The sequence below is a fragment of the Pseudoliparis swirei genome, chromosome 22, assembly GCF_029220125.1.
Source record: "Pseudoliparis swirei isolate HS2019 ecotype Mariana Trench chromosome 22, NWPU_hadal_v1, whole genome shotgun sequence".
NCBI classification, from domain to species: domain Eukaryota; kingdom Metazoa; phylum Chordata; class Actinopteri; order Perciformes; family Liparidae; genus Pseudoliparis; species Pseudoliparis swirei.
This window is the reverse complement of record NC_079409.1, coordinates 10350545-10364889: the sequence shown is the minus strand read 5'-3', so window position 1 is coordinate 10364889 and position 14345 is coordinate 10350545. Positions and strand designations below refer to the sequence as shown.

The 14345-nt window shown below is 46.1% G+C and overlaps 1 protein-coding gene across 2 annotated transcripts in view; it reads left to right on the top strand.

Moving 5' to 3' along the window:
* Positions 1-705: 705 nt before the first annotated feature.
* kirrel3l (kirre like nephrin family adhesion molecule 3, like) overlaps positions 706-14345 on the top strand; it is a 32843-nt gene continuing 19203 nt past the window's right edge. Inside the window, exon 1 of one of the 2 annotated variants that reach the window (XM_056444821.1) lies at positions 706-1213. In XM_056444821.1, coding sequence (XP_056300796.1) covers positions 1174-1213 — 40 coding nt within the window. In that variant the 5' untranslated portion in view covers positions 706-1173. The remainder of the gene's footprint in view (positions 1214-14345) is intronic. The other variant, XM_056444822.1, reaches the window with a different exon arrangement.

Below are 14345 nucleotides of genomic sequence, written 5' to 3'. Positions count from 1 at the left end.
AGTATACTCAATACGCTTCTGGATGTAGACTGCATACACTTGTATTAGTTTGATTTAAAAAATCTTGTTTGTGAGTTACTGTAAATGAAAGCACAACATAGTTAGGCTAAATAACGTATTGTTCTGGAGGAAGCTGAAGAAAAGACATCAGCAAATTTAATGTTGACAGTTTCACTGGTTTAATCCAGTTTTGAGGTTTGGCAAAACATCCAGGGATAACTTTCAATACTTAAACTTCCTTTGAAAAATGACCTGTTGTTGATAAAAGCCATTCTCTAAATTGCTGCATCCCCTAAAAGTAATGCATAAAGGGAAGTTTATTTATACTATTTCTTAAAGTTCAACTCATATTATTAAGACTCAACATGATTACATCACAAAGCTGCAATTATGAAGTGAAATTAAGATGGTTGGATTTGTGTTAACATGAAACATTCTGAAAATGAAGGTTTTTATTGATTCAGAATCGTGCAACAGTCCATAAATATGATTTGGAGTAACATTTTTTTTAAATGCCTCGTAGTCATTTAACTCAGAATAAGTGTTTTAAATACCCTCCCCCGTTACGCCGGCTCAGCCAATAACGGAGCCCTGGAGGCGGGGGCCGCCGGACCCCCCTGGCAAGGGGCTGAGGGTCTCCTGCCAGATCTAGTGGAGCATACCCCCCTTACCAGATGACTGTCAGTGCGTATTTCCTATTGGCAAGAGTGAGTGATAAGTAAACGGGGGAGACCGACAGGGTTCCGAGTGTGTGACAGAGAAACAGAGAGTGTGTTACAGTGGGAAGAGTGCGAGACTCCAGCGGGGGCTTCCGAGCGCAGCAGGCTCGCGCACCTTACAAATTGGACAGCGCACGGAGCTCGAAACCCCGCGATTCACCAATGGACTGTTAGAGAGCGCAGTGAGTGGAAGCAGCTGTGACTGGCAGAGAACGGACACTGGAGAAGGAGCTGGCGTGGTGGGGAAAGTTACCAACTACGGAAATGCTTTGTTAACTAAGAGTTTACAAACTGCTCGGAACATTCAGAGTCATTTCTTCACACTGGATGCTATTATAGACCAATCCCAGTGCACTTGTCCGCCCGGTTGTATCCCGGTGCCGCGGAGTGGAGCAGTCGCAACGGCGCGAGAGAATCCTTCCATGCAACACAATCAGCGGCAGGAGCAACTACAATGACGACGTTATACCTTATGTGTTGCTTTATCGTCACAGGTAAGACATGCTTTTTTTGTTCTTATCATTTAGGACACAGGTCTTTACTGATGGAGACCGCGGCTAGACCGCGCGCCACATGGCGCGCTGCGTCAAGCCCTCCAGTGCGCGGTTACAGAGGGGCTACTGGTCTGCTGCAGTGCTACAATCCACTGCTGTTAATTGTCGGTAAATGTTTAATTAGTTTTAAAAGAGTGGTTATAAGAGGAGGTGTCACTGTCTGCGAGCCCATCCGGAGCTCCGGGGAATAGTGGCACTGCGTAATTCGGGGGAGCTGTGATTGTTTCTGTTGTGGTTCACATTTCGGATGTGAGAGGGAGGCTCTCTGTGTTTTAGTGGATCGGCATGTGGTTGCGTATGCACGGCGCACGAACGGAAAGTTGAACTTAAAATAATCTTCACCAAGGGGATTCCTTCTGGTGGTTGCACGCGGGTGAGCGGGTGCCTCCGTGTGTGAATTCACAAGACACTACCTAGTGTTTTAAAATGTGGTTGTAATGCTGGGGGTGAGGATGATGACAACTAAAGCGCTGCGGGGAGAGAGCGGCGTGCTCCGCATCCCCCTTTTCCACAGAATTAGTAAATCCGTGGTCCCCAGATTGATTTCTATGAAACAAAAAAGGAAAGCAAGACTATGTTTAGCCTGATGAAACGATGTGGAAATGACTGGGCTGTTATGGTGGGGTCTTACGGTTTTCTCCCTGAGTTGTAATCCATCACAATCGGAGTCTTGAACGGTGCGTAAACGGATAAAAGGGTGCATGGTCTCTCGTGGGGAGCGCAGTCTCGCGGGTAAGTGCGTCTGTGACGGAGCAAGGCAGATGGAGAAAGTAAGAAAGGGAGCGAGAGAGTGAACGTGAGAGAGACACTAAGATGAGGAGCATTTGTTTTTCGGGAGGCAGGCAGAAACACAACGCACCTGTTTGCCCCCCAACACCACCACCCCCTGCTGCTTTTTGTTTGCAGAATCCAGCAGCTATACAGTGAGGATTCACTTTGTTTATGGATCCGTAAAACACCAACAACATTAATGTCCTCAATTTTCCCTGCACACTTTTTAAATCAGACGATGAGTGTTTTCAGAAAAAAACTATTTTAATCGGTGTTTAATTTAATTTAATTTGTATGTTATGCCTATAATGGTATTTATCCAACTTATTAAAGTGATCCTATAATAGAGTTAACGTGAGACAGATAACATAACGTCCATGATTTCCCAGTATAATCATTATGAACAAACAGGCTCTCTGAGCATCTGGTAAAACGTATTAATTTAGTGCTGTAAATGTCCCAATGCAATCAACACTGAGCAACTGTTGACTTAGAGCTGGTGATGAACTAGAATTTCTCTATTAACATATTGAGAGAACATTATGAGATTTAAATGTGAGATAAAATGCATATCTTCTGTGGGAGGATCAAAGGATGAAACAATGAAATCTCTTTAGGTTTTTTTTCTTCTTCTTTTTTCCAAGTCTCTGCCTGAGCCGGAGGCAGCATTTAGCTTCCAGACTGAGTCACATGAGGTTTTCAGCTTTCAAGATCACAAATGGCAAAGATTACTTAAGATCCATTTGTTGTGAGTAGATCTTTACCATCAGCCGCGGTTCCGCATGGTTTTGTCGTTATTCAATGCTCGGGGGGAGGGACATGACACCAGTAGACCTCTGCTCCATGACAGACTAGCAACAGCTGGATGAGAAGGGGTGGAAGCCAGACAGTGGCATATTTTCCCTAAACCCCAACACACACACGCGCACACACACACACACACACACACATACTTAAGCACACACAAATAATGAAAATGGTAACAGCTGCCCTAATTAGAACCTAAGAGACCTTGAGCCACTTTTCCACAGTCAAAATGTGGCCACGGCACATGACTTCCCTTTGAACATGTGTGTGTGGGATGTAGCATACATTTGTATATATGTAGCTTTGTACAACATAGATAATTTACTTCCTCAGAAAGTCCCCTGGGCTCTCAGAGGAATTGGCTTCCACACTGCATCAGTATTCTGAGTAATCTTCAGTGAGCTCTCCTTTGGAGCCTTTTGCTTTGGGTCGCCAGCGTCTCATCGGGCCAAGTTCAAAGGCTGTGAGCCGAGATTACAAGTTTCTTCCCTTCCTCTTAAATCGTGTCGCCACTCATGTCTCACTATAGAGTAACGCCGTGGAAATGTTCCACCTTGCTTCTTCTCACAACTCTTTTGCCGAGCTGCAGAATGTGTGACTGCGGGACAGGAGGACATGGCAGCGTATCGGCCTAATGGGCTGCAGGCGAATGGCAGACTTTCTCCGATGGTTGAAAGCCTGTTCGCACACATATTTAATGCAAGCACAGACTGACACAAACAGAGAACTGATATCTTGTCGGGGGGACTGTAAGCCCTGACCGAGCCCTCTCCTCTTCACCCCATCACCCTGCCCTTTCCCCCTTTCCCAAATATGTGTATACTGGATGCAGTGGCAGCACGGCCTTAAGGGGAATGTGCATATTTTATTAACTGCCGCTCTTTGAATTCTTGTGCAGGGAGTCAGGATTGGGAAGACGGAAGCCGAGTTTGAGATCAGGAGGGGAAGGGAGGAGAGTCTTGATGCAGGGATAAGACTTGTATGTGTCACCAGTGTCGCGATGATTAAGCTGACAAGCAGCGGGGAAACACTGAGGAAGACTGCTGAGCATCGTTAACCTTTTCTCCATCTTGTTACTCTTCTCGCTCTCCCTGTCACACACCCACACACACACACAAACATACTCGTGGCCTCGCATCTTCCCTGTTAGTTTTCCATTCCTCTCTCTCTATCAATTTCAATCCTGTGTGATACAAAGAGATTGAGGATAGGTGTAGAAAGTTTGAAGGCGAGAGCCCCAGCCCGCCGCTGTTAGATACGAGGTGCACAATAATGCAGACGCAGCAGAATCCGAACACAGCTGAGTGTTGAACAGAAGTGTCTTGCATTATTTAAGAGACATAGTCATGGTAAAGATATGAATGAATTGTAGCCTACTTTGATTTCTAGGTGAGCTCTGCGTATTGGTTCCGCTGCAATGTTGAACATCTGAATTTTCAAGATTCACTTGTGGCGACAATTAATATTGTGAAAATCTGTATGCTCGTTGGTTCAACTGGCATCTTAATCTATATTAAAGATATATGAGTTCTCCTGAGAGTTTCAACCAAACTAAAAACTGTTTGAATGTGTCTCGTATCCTCTGTTGCCACAGACACACATGGAGGCACGCACACACAGACAGAGCGTAATGAGTGATCAAGATGCTCAACAATGGCCTGCTGGTTCTTCTCATCCGGGAGACGTGTCTTGCACACATGCCATTGTCTTTCTACCCTTCTCCACAAACTGATAAATATCCTCCCATTCCCCCTCCCCACACACACTTGCGACGTGTACGGAAGGAGAAACTGGAATGAGAAAGGAAACAATGGGGCTTCATAATGTTGCCCGTCTCTAATCAGCTTTGCCATGCGGGGTAAACACAGATAAAGAACTTGGCAGTGTGTCCCAAGGCTTTGTTATCAGCGGTTAGCAACTTAACGGGATGTGTATGCTGGTATGGCTCAACACAGGAAGCCAAAGAAGCCAGGTAGCAAACTGTGGATGGCACTTGGCCTCGTTCAGTATTATTTTTACCTCTACCCTCCCATCCTCTTTTTGTCCCTTGCTTTCTCCTCCTTGTGTCTGTGTCTGCACATCCTCACTTTGTCTTCCTTTGGGGCAGTTGGAGGATCCGGTATAGGAAATGACAGGCAATGGGACAATGGAGGGGCCGTGTCAGCTTCCTGCTGTTGCCTGGAGTCTTCTCCCCCTGCAGCACTTCAGGCTGTATCATCAGCATACAGGCGGGTGGGGACGGCACACACTTGTTTATTTTTCTCTACAAACACAGTAATGGAAGGAATAGAGAGAGAGAGAGAGAGGGAGAAACAGGGATTGCGTGCATGCCATTAAAACATCTCCCCAAGGGAAACAGTCACGTTTATACAGTAACAGCTATTTTAAGAAAGACTTGATTGCATTAATCTCCCCCTAAAAAGCAAGTGTCACTTCCTTCGAGAGAGATGTATCACCATGTCAAGAGACCCTAAGCCCAGAAACCAGCATACAGCAGAACAATTGGAGACATACTAGACCACACGTTCATTCTCATTTTCCAATCAATTCCTGCCCTGGAAGACAATAATTTCATATCTCCTGCTGAGACACAGAAACCAACAGCAAATTGAAATGTATCTTCTGCGTAGCAGCAATATCTGTTCCTGTGTTATCTTTACCAGCCGTGTTCCTTAACCTTGTGGATATAGCTCTGTTGGAGAAGAGGCTCAGGGAAAAGTTCAGTTAGCAATAGCATCAGACAACATTCACTTAACACTGGAGTGTGATTTATTTAACTCCTATATTGACTTTCCATATATGACATTTGATTGTCAGCACTTACTAAGATCTGCTATTTAGCCAGGTGGAGCAGGGCTTCTGACATGTGCACATCATCCAGGAATAACTCACAATGAGGAACTCAAGAAAGAAACATCCTTAACACACACACACACACACACAGAGGTCAAGGGCACACTCCAGGGCAGAGGATGATAAGCTGAGATGAGTGTTTGGCATCTTCAGGGCGGTGTGCCCTTTCTGGAGCGATTAGTCAAAGTCCAACTGTCTAATTAATGATGCTCCAGCAATCAGGACATCTTCTTAACCAACTAGGGTACACACATATTCAAGGAAACAAGAGCTTGCCGGCCTGCTGCTCAATTTATTAGTTATGGAAGCAATGTGTATACTTGTGGGTGCTGCAACTACTACTACACCCCCCCCCCCTCCCCCACCTTCGTATTCTTCTTTTCATCTCTCCTTCCTGACAGTTCAACCCAAGGCTAATATTGTGTTAGTGACTCAACCATTAACCAAAATAGTGGGTTGTCTGTGGCTCAGGCTCTTCTTCCTCTGCACAATGAAATACTGAAGTGTTGCTGTAGGAGGCTGGGTGAAGGGTTGGAGAAAGGTCTTTCATTACCATTTTTCCTTTTCGGACAGGGCTGAGAAACTCACCCTGGGTGGTCGGTTATTTGCAATCAACTGAGGGGTGTCAGTCAAAGCTCATCGATTAAGCTATTTACTGTGGCTCCCTCAATGGCAAAACATGTTAATGTTATTGAGCGGTGTGGAGACGTGAGGAACAGTGAGGTGCGTGGGTGGTTGAGGTGGGTGGCGGTTGGACCGGGAGGAGTAAGGTGTGTCTCTCTCCTGCCGTCTGCTCGGCCAAAGAAAGGCGATACAGAAACGCCAATGGGCTCGGTGTGAGAATGGGGGGAGGGAAAGAAAAAGAAAGAAAAAAAACTTAGGCTGAGGGGTCAAAGGGATTTACTGCCAGGAGCCACACATTTCAGGTAATGGATATGCTTGTATTGGTGTAAACCATACCTGCTGTTTTTCTTTCAGCGTGGTGGAGGTAAAAAAAACACACAAAAAACAACAAAGGCTTTCCTGACTGCAAGTCTGAGGGGGATTAATAGAAAGTTGATATTTCAGGACCTCGGGCTAAACATTAGATCTCCGGTGTACACATGGACATGCAGAACGCGGTTGTGTGCGTGCATGTACCATTGTGTGAGTGCAGAGTTGTGCGCAGGGACGGGGGGCCGAGGGAGGGGGGGTGTACGAGGGTGAGGTGCAAAAGCTGAATATTGGGAGGCTTTTCTGCCACATTCCTGTGAAGCTGCAGCAAGGAGGGCAAGAACACATGGCTAAGTGCCTCCCAAGCTGGCTGAGGTGAACCTAACACCCCTCCTGGAGGAAGCAGCCCAACCATTGTTCCAGCACATTGCACCCGTCTGACTGAGGCATCCTACTGCTGTGCAGATCCCAAGGGGCTGGAAAGAGAACGAGGCAGTGGAGGAGAGGGACTGATTGTTCCCTGCTCAGACTATCCACAGATGGGGCTACGGCACAGGAGGCTGGCTGTTTGCTTTAGAAAGTCCCAGGCGTTTGCTTTGCAGTTGAGGTGTATAGCAGGCTCTGGGGGATAGAAGAGAGGAGAGTGCCAGTGGAGACAACAGCAGGGGAAGGGAAGGAAAGAGTAGAGCAGAGAGAAAGAGAAAGAAAGAGGTAGTAAAAGGACCTTGCCTAATACGATGTCAGTGTGAATATAGTGTCAGTGCCAAGAAGGGAAGACAGATGATACAGCCAAACAATCATAGCGGAGTTGGGCGAGAGAGTGCTCAAGTCCTCCTCTGTTTCCAAACAGAGACATATAGAGCTGAAGATATGGAGAGGGGAGGGAGAGCAAGGCCGGGGGGGAAAGGAAGGGATGAGATGCGGGGAACCCAGGCTGCATCCATCATGTGGTTTGGTGCAGAAGCCATTTGTACCTATTGTTCTCCATAATTTGTTTTCTCAGAGTCAGCAACGGGTGGAGTGAAGGGAGATAGTAAGCCACGGCAGCCATTTATTTTTGTGCTAATTACATAAGTGAGACAGCATAATTAGACCTATAGCTGAGTAGACAATAGGCTGAGAGAGATGCACAGAGGGAGATAGACAGGGAGGTGTAGATGAATTCAAATAGATGTGAGGCATTGCCCTCTCTGTTTCACTTTCAAGAGTGCAAGGGAACACGTTGAAAGAACTAAAAGGTATGGAGAAGGATAAAGGGGAAAGGAAGAGTAAAGAAGATGGGCCGATGGAAGGGATAAAAGATAAGAGGGAAGGAGAGAAAATCCCTCTTCACAGACTGCACTTTGAGGTGCGGCCCAATACTGCTGGAATAGTCACCGCATTTAATATACCTGCTCAGCAGGAGGGGATAGAGGGATATAAGGAGATGTTGAGAAGAAAAATAGAAAAGGGCAAAAGAAAAGAGAGGAAAGACGAGACAGATCTCATCTCTGCTTCTTTAGATCAAAGGCAGAGAGTGTCTACAGAATGCTATTTGTTGTGGCTTGTTTGGGAGGGTGTCTGTGTTAGGTCATGGTTTGACCTGGCCTGCTATTTGGTTCTGGTGGTATTACACATCAACACATCCACATGCCAAACCCTTAAGGTATCACAGGCTAAAGGGCCCGGGACCATTTTCTAGAGAGAACTGGTCAGCAAGATGCAAGAAAGCTGACAAGATGATATATTGTCCTTTAAGAGAGGAGGAGAAGTTGGAAGTTTGTTAAAACCAGTCCAGATTGTACATCTTTTCAACTAACTGAAGCATGCTCTGTGGTCGATTGCTGTGCCGCTCAACGCTCTGTGTGTGCTAATGCAGGTCTACATAGGCGGTGCGTCGGTGTGTTGAGCACGTCACCGGTCTTTCAAGGCTGTGATAGAGGGGAAGATAAATAAACCCTTAATGAAGCTACTCAATCACAAGGCATTTAAAACAGCTGACCAAAGGGTGAGGGGCAGTCAGGCCTGATTGGAGGCCTATTGAAGCCGGTGGAGAGAAGCTCTTGAGCCGTCACCCTTTAGATTAGCCATTCACTGCACTACAGACCTCTGGCCTAACTCCTCTTCTTTCTCGAAACAGTCCTCTGACACACGACAGTATAGCTTGAGTCGACTCCCTGATTGTGCTGGGGAGTTCTTTAAAAGCCAATTTAAACTCAGTCCTTTGTTTAACTCCCCAGGAACTCAAGCTGGGACATATTGTGTTGTGTGTGTGTGTGTGTGTTTGTGTGTAGGTGTGGGTGTGTGTGTGAGTTTTATTGGGCCAAAGCCTAAGTTTTATGTGAGCTGTCTTTGAACATGTGATGTTTTGTTAAAAGGAACTGAAAAACTCTCAGAACTTGCAGAGACTAGTTTTTTGGGTGAAAGAGTGGGTGCATGAGAGAAATCAATGGCCCAATTCAACCCATTACAGCCATGACTGTTGTGGTAATGGTGTGGAAATGGACAGTGGTCATGTGGATCCCTTTTATACCTCCAGGCTCGGAACACAACTGAAGCTCCGATTCATTTTCCTCCCAGCTTTGATTGAAGAAAAAAAGTTCTCTGAGGATTTTCAAAGCCTCTCACATGATCGTAACGAGAGGAGAGTTCCTTGGGTTTTGTGAAGCGGATGAAAACCTCCATTCTGCCAGTTTTTGCAGAGGGACAAACATAACACTGGGCTGCAATTTTCCTCGTCAAATAATGACTCCTAGTCCTCTCTCCTTCTAGCCTTTGCCTCTTTGATCCCAGGTAATGTGTTAACAAGCAACGGGTTCATGGAATACCCATAACATCAGAATGTGTATTTGCACTGAGGTGTCAGAGTGTGTGTGTGTGTTTGCACACATGTGGCTCTATGTGTGTTTTCACACCAATTAATGAATTGCTTTGTATGCCTGCTGAGGTGACGATGGCCCGTCTCTAGCAGGCCATTGCTTTTTTCCCTCTCCTGTGTCAGTCTCTACTCATGATGGCTGAGGAGGCCCTCTCCCACGCTAACGCATTAGTGAGACCAGTCTAATTAGTGCCTGTGGTTCCATATGGGGGACCCCGGAAACCACAGCACCATTGTGATTGGCCTTATCAGGGGACCACTCAAAGACAGAGGACACACTGCACCAGTGAGAAAGTTCACACATAGGGAGAACTTCTATCGGACTCACATTCAAATTAGTGTGCTGCTTAGTTGGGATAGGGGTCAAATAAATAAAAATAACAGTTTCTATTTTCCAAATTGTGACCACTGAGGTTCAGCTCCTTTCTGTTTATCTCCCTCACTCCCTCCAGTAGCACTGCCTCCCGGGGGCGATGTAGAAAAATGATTTTGCTCTCCTTCATCTCTCTCCCTCACTCTAGATAATTCAATCTCTTCGATATCAAATGATCTCGCCATATTTGTCAGCCTATTTTAACGTTATAGCTCAAACAGCTACCTCTGGGGGATGAGCCTCGTTCCACCTTGTTAGAAAAAAAAGAGGAGGAGGGAGAAAGAGAGAGATAGCCCAAGAAAGAGGGAGGGCAAATAGCTCTCAGAGGAGTGCTTTTAAAAGTCTCTGTTTGTCGTTCTCATGGGCCATATGTGTAACGGCGGCCAAATAGATTGAAAGAGAGAAGAATTGAGAGGATACAGAGATACATGAAGATAAAGGAAGACAGAGACCATCAACAAGAAGGGAGGAGGGTGTAGGTGATGTGATAAGATAAGATAAGATATTCCTTTATTAGTCCCTCAGTGGGGAAATTACAGGATCACAGTAGTATAGCTCACTGATAAACGAATAATAAAATAGAAACAAGTAATATAATAAGCATTAAAAAAGAAAACATCAGTAGAATATAATAAGCATTAAAAACAGTAGAATATATGTACAGACTGAATAAAAAGTATATATATATATATAAACAAAGTATATAAACAAAAAGTACTTCAGCATATTGCACATGTTGTTGCACCAGGTAGTGGTAGAGTGATAAAGTGATAAACTGCTGAGTGACCAAGTTCAGTTTGGTTGTGAAGTGGCCTACCGGGAGCTCAGCCGGTTGTGTAGCCTAACCGCAGCGGGAAGAAAGGACTTGCGGTACCTCTCCCTCAGACACCGGGGATGAATCAGCCGGTGACCGAAGGAGCTGTGCAGCGCTACCAGAGTGTCCTGCATGGGGTGGGAGGCGTGGCTCATCATGGACGACAGCCGTCATCATCCTCCTGTCCCCCACCACTTCCACGGTATCCAGAGGACGCCCCAGCACGCTGCTGGCCTTCTTTATCAGCTTGTCCATTCTCCTCCTGTCAGCTGCAGTGATGCTGCTGCACCAGAAGACCACTCCGTAGAAGATGGCTGATGCCACCACAGAGTCGAAGAAGGTCTTCAGGAGTGCACCCTGCACCCCGAAAGACCTCAGTCTCCTCAGCAGAAAGAGTCTGCTCTGTCCCTTTTTATAAAGTGCATGTATGTGGTCGGACCAGTCCAGTTTGTTGTTCAAGTGAACACCCAGGTACTTATAAGATTTGACGATCTCAATGTCTAGTCCCTGGATGCTCACCGGTACCGGAGGAGGGCGTTTACCCCGGCGGAAGTCCACCACCAGCTCCTTGGTTTTACTGGAGTTAATCTGGAGGCGGTGGTACTTAAGGTCTTGGGCTCTAACTTGTGTCCCACAGCACTTAACATGCCCCTGGCCATCTCTCCTGGCAGTTAATTAGAATCCAATAAGGTTGCCGCCTGTTGGTCATTGTTCCTCCAGTGTGTTTACCCTTTCCAGAGGCTCAATTCGCTGCTTAATCTGCCGAGAAGCTGAATGTCAATAGGTCAGACCCAGGCTCCTGAGTCCTGAGAGAGAGGGTGAGAAAGAGTGAATGGGGAAGGAGAGAGGATCAGTGGGATGAAGGAAAGGGGTCATTCCTCCCTCTCGCTCTCCTCTCAATATTTTCCTGTAACGTTACATTCTCGTTGTTGTTTTCCCCCCCTTCCCTCCCTCTTGCATCTCCCCTACTCTTCTTTTCTTCTCACTTCTAATCCGTCCTCTTGATTGTTCTAAACTGCTTCCAGCCAGCCCCTGGGAGGGCAGGGGGGGGTTTGGAGTCTCTTTTAATTAAGATTTAAAAGACGACTCCCTCAAGAAGGGAGATTTGAGAGCAGGATGGACCGAGCAAAGTAAATGACTGAAGGTAGAACATGATTGTAGAGCGGGCGTAACAATTATCAGCAATCAGTAAAAGGAAAAAAATCTGTAGATGGCACATTGCACACACAAACACACACACACACACACACTTTCACACAGTCGCAGCCAGATTCAGAGACACCTGCGTGGCTAAGCCAAATAGGATTTTTGTTCTTCTTTTGTAATCAAGCAGCACAATCTATATAGATTTATCTCAACTTCCTGTGATTCATACCGTACCCTGTGAGGGTGATATGGGATCAGTGGTAGCCAGCAGGGAGGTTGAGGGAGTTATCACCACACTCTGTCTAATGATCGATCATCTCACCAGTGGGCTAGCCTGTAACGCTCCACTTGTTTATCAGAGCCCCAAACCTGAGGCCTCTTCGGTAGATGTGACCTGCAAAGAAAGTCTTGTTTTGCAGACACAAAGATAGAATGCATGAAAGACGGAAAAGAGCTCAAGGCATGTTTCAGAAGTTTAAAGTTTCCATTCTTTATCTTTGGAGTGGGACCAGACACGTGGATATACGCTGCAGTCGTTTCCCTTGTGCAATGTGTTCGGTTTGGGTGGTAATGTCCCCATTGCGAAAGCGCCAGACCTTCCCTTAATTAACAGTCTTATCGCACCAGGGCAAAGGAGATTTCTCTGGAGAAGTCTGGCCATCAAAGATACAGGTCCCATGTATAGTTTTTCTTCTACCGTTGAAGCAATGTGTTACAAACAAAGTGTGTGTCCCCTTGTGTGTGTCACTGCAACATGAGAAAAAGGCGCGTGCTACATGTTGGGCCAAACCGTTACATATAGCACACGTCTGCTCCGACTGCAAAGTGAACGTTCTTCATCCAGATTAAAGCGCCAAAGAAAAACACACCCCAAATCCCAGAGTGCACAATGAAGTGTTTAAGTTCATGCAGCCGGTAAAGTGTTAATGGCCAGGCGAGGGTCAAGAGCCCCGCCCACGGCATTCTCTGCCATGACACATCGCAGCACACAGACACCATATGTCCAGGGATGCACAGTCAATGAGCCAACCCACCCAGCATGACAAAGACCCATTCATACCCAGTTGACTCTGAGGTAATCTGCAATGCCATGCTATGATTATAGGACAGAACGCAGCACTGGTCCAACCGGTGGCTGTTTGAGAAAAACAAAAGACAAGAACGTATGGAGAAGTAAAAAGGAGTGTTATGGAAAAGGATTTGTGGACAAAGAACTCTATAAAGCTTTTTGAACGGTTAAACACAAGCATGTTCTTGCCCTCAGCGTGCTGCAGCTCCCGAGCTTGCCTCCATCAAAGCCCCTTGAGATTCTCCCAGCACACTCTGCCTCCATCACCCACAACTCTGTTAATAAGGCCAGCAGTAAACGCCAGGAAAGATATGCAGGGATGAAAGATCCTTCTCTCATGTTCTCGCTTTGAGGATGTGTTTCAGGGTGTAGGGGGGGGGTGCAACTTTATTATTATTTTTTTTAATAATATTTTGTGTCCCATATCCTGTTGTGTTGCAGCTCTGGGGTCTTTTAGCAGAAATGAGAATAAACACCTTGACTAAGCTAAAGGTACAGAAGAAGCCCATGCCAAAGAATAAAGAGTGTGGAGCTCCTGGGGGAGAAATATATCACACATATATTCTTTCACTGCAGCGATTAATATCTGGGAAAAAAAGGTCAAACTTGACTTGAAACGGTCCAGTATATCACAGTTACATTCTGAGGCTGCATTTCATACATCAATCCCTGCTGTGATGTCTCATCACCTGGCCACACAGGAGAGACCCCCACTGCACGTTATCAACGATTGATGGGGTGTCCTAGTTAAAGACAGGGGGGTGATGGGGGGGGGGGGGTGACTGGTTAGGGAACTTTGCGTTACCCTTTGCCTTTTCAACCGTGCTGACTGTGGGCCGTGTGTGTGTGGCCTTTTATAGCCCAATGCAAACATGATCACTGTTGGCAAATATTATGCCAGTCTTTACTGCTGCGTGAGCTGAAGACCTGACCCCAAGATATATACGGGGAGACTTGCAGACGCAGGATTTCGATGTTGCTGCTCTCAGACAAGACAACGCTGGCTGACTCAGCTAAGCTTTCCAATCTTCCCCCATCCGCCCTCTTCCTCATCCTCCCCTGTAACAGAAGACAAAACAAACTGACAGAACAAACAGGCAGATTACCCTAAATCCTTTTTCCCCTAACACATAACCTAACCATCTCTTATATCCACTATTCACCGTCATCCTACACGTTTCGTGTTCAGAGTGCTTGCTCAATAATTAATTGATTAATTAGTTCGCTCATTAATCATTTATTCATTAATCATGGCCTGATTTTTCTAGAGGAAGCAGCGCACTCTGAAAAAACCCTGACTTCACATTTCACTCTAATTTTGCTCCTTTACTAATCAACGCTTAAGAAATGGAGTTTCAGGAAATTAGTTTCCCTGCTTTTTCTCAACACAGAGCCGGATGTATTGAGGTCAGCAGGTAACATTGTTCCCCTTCCTTTCTTGTGTTCTGG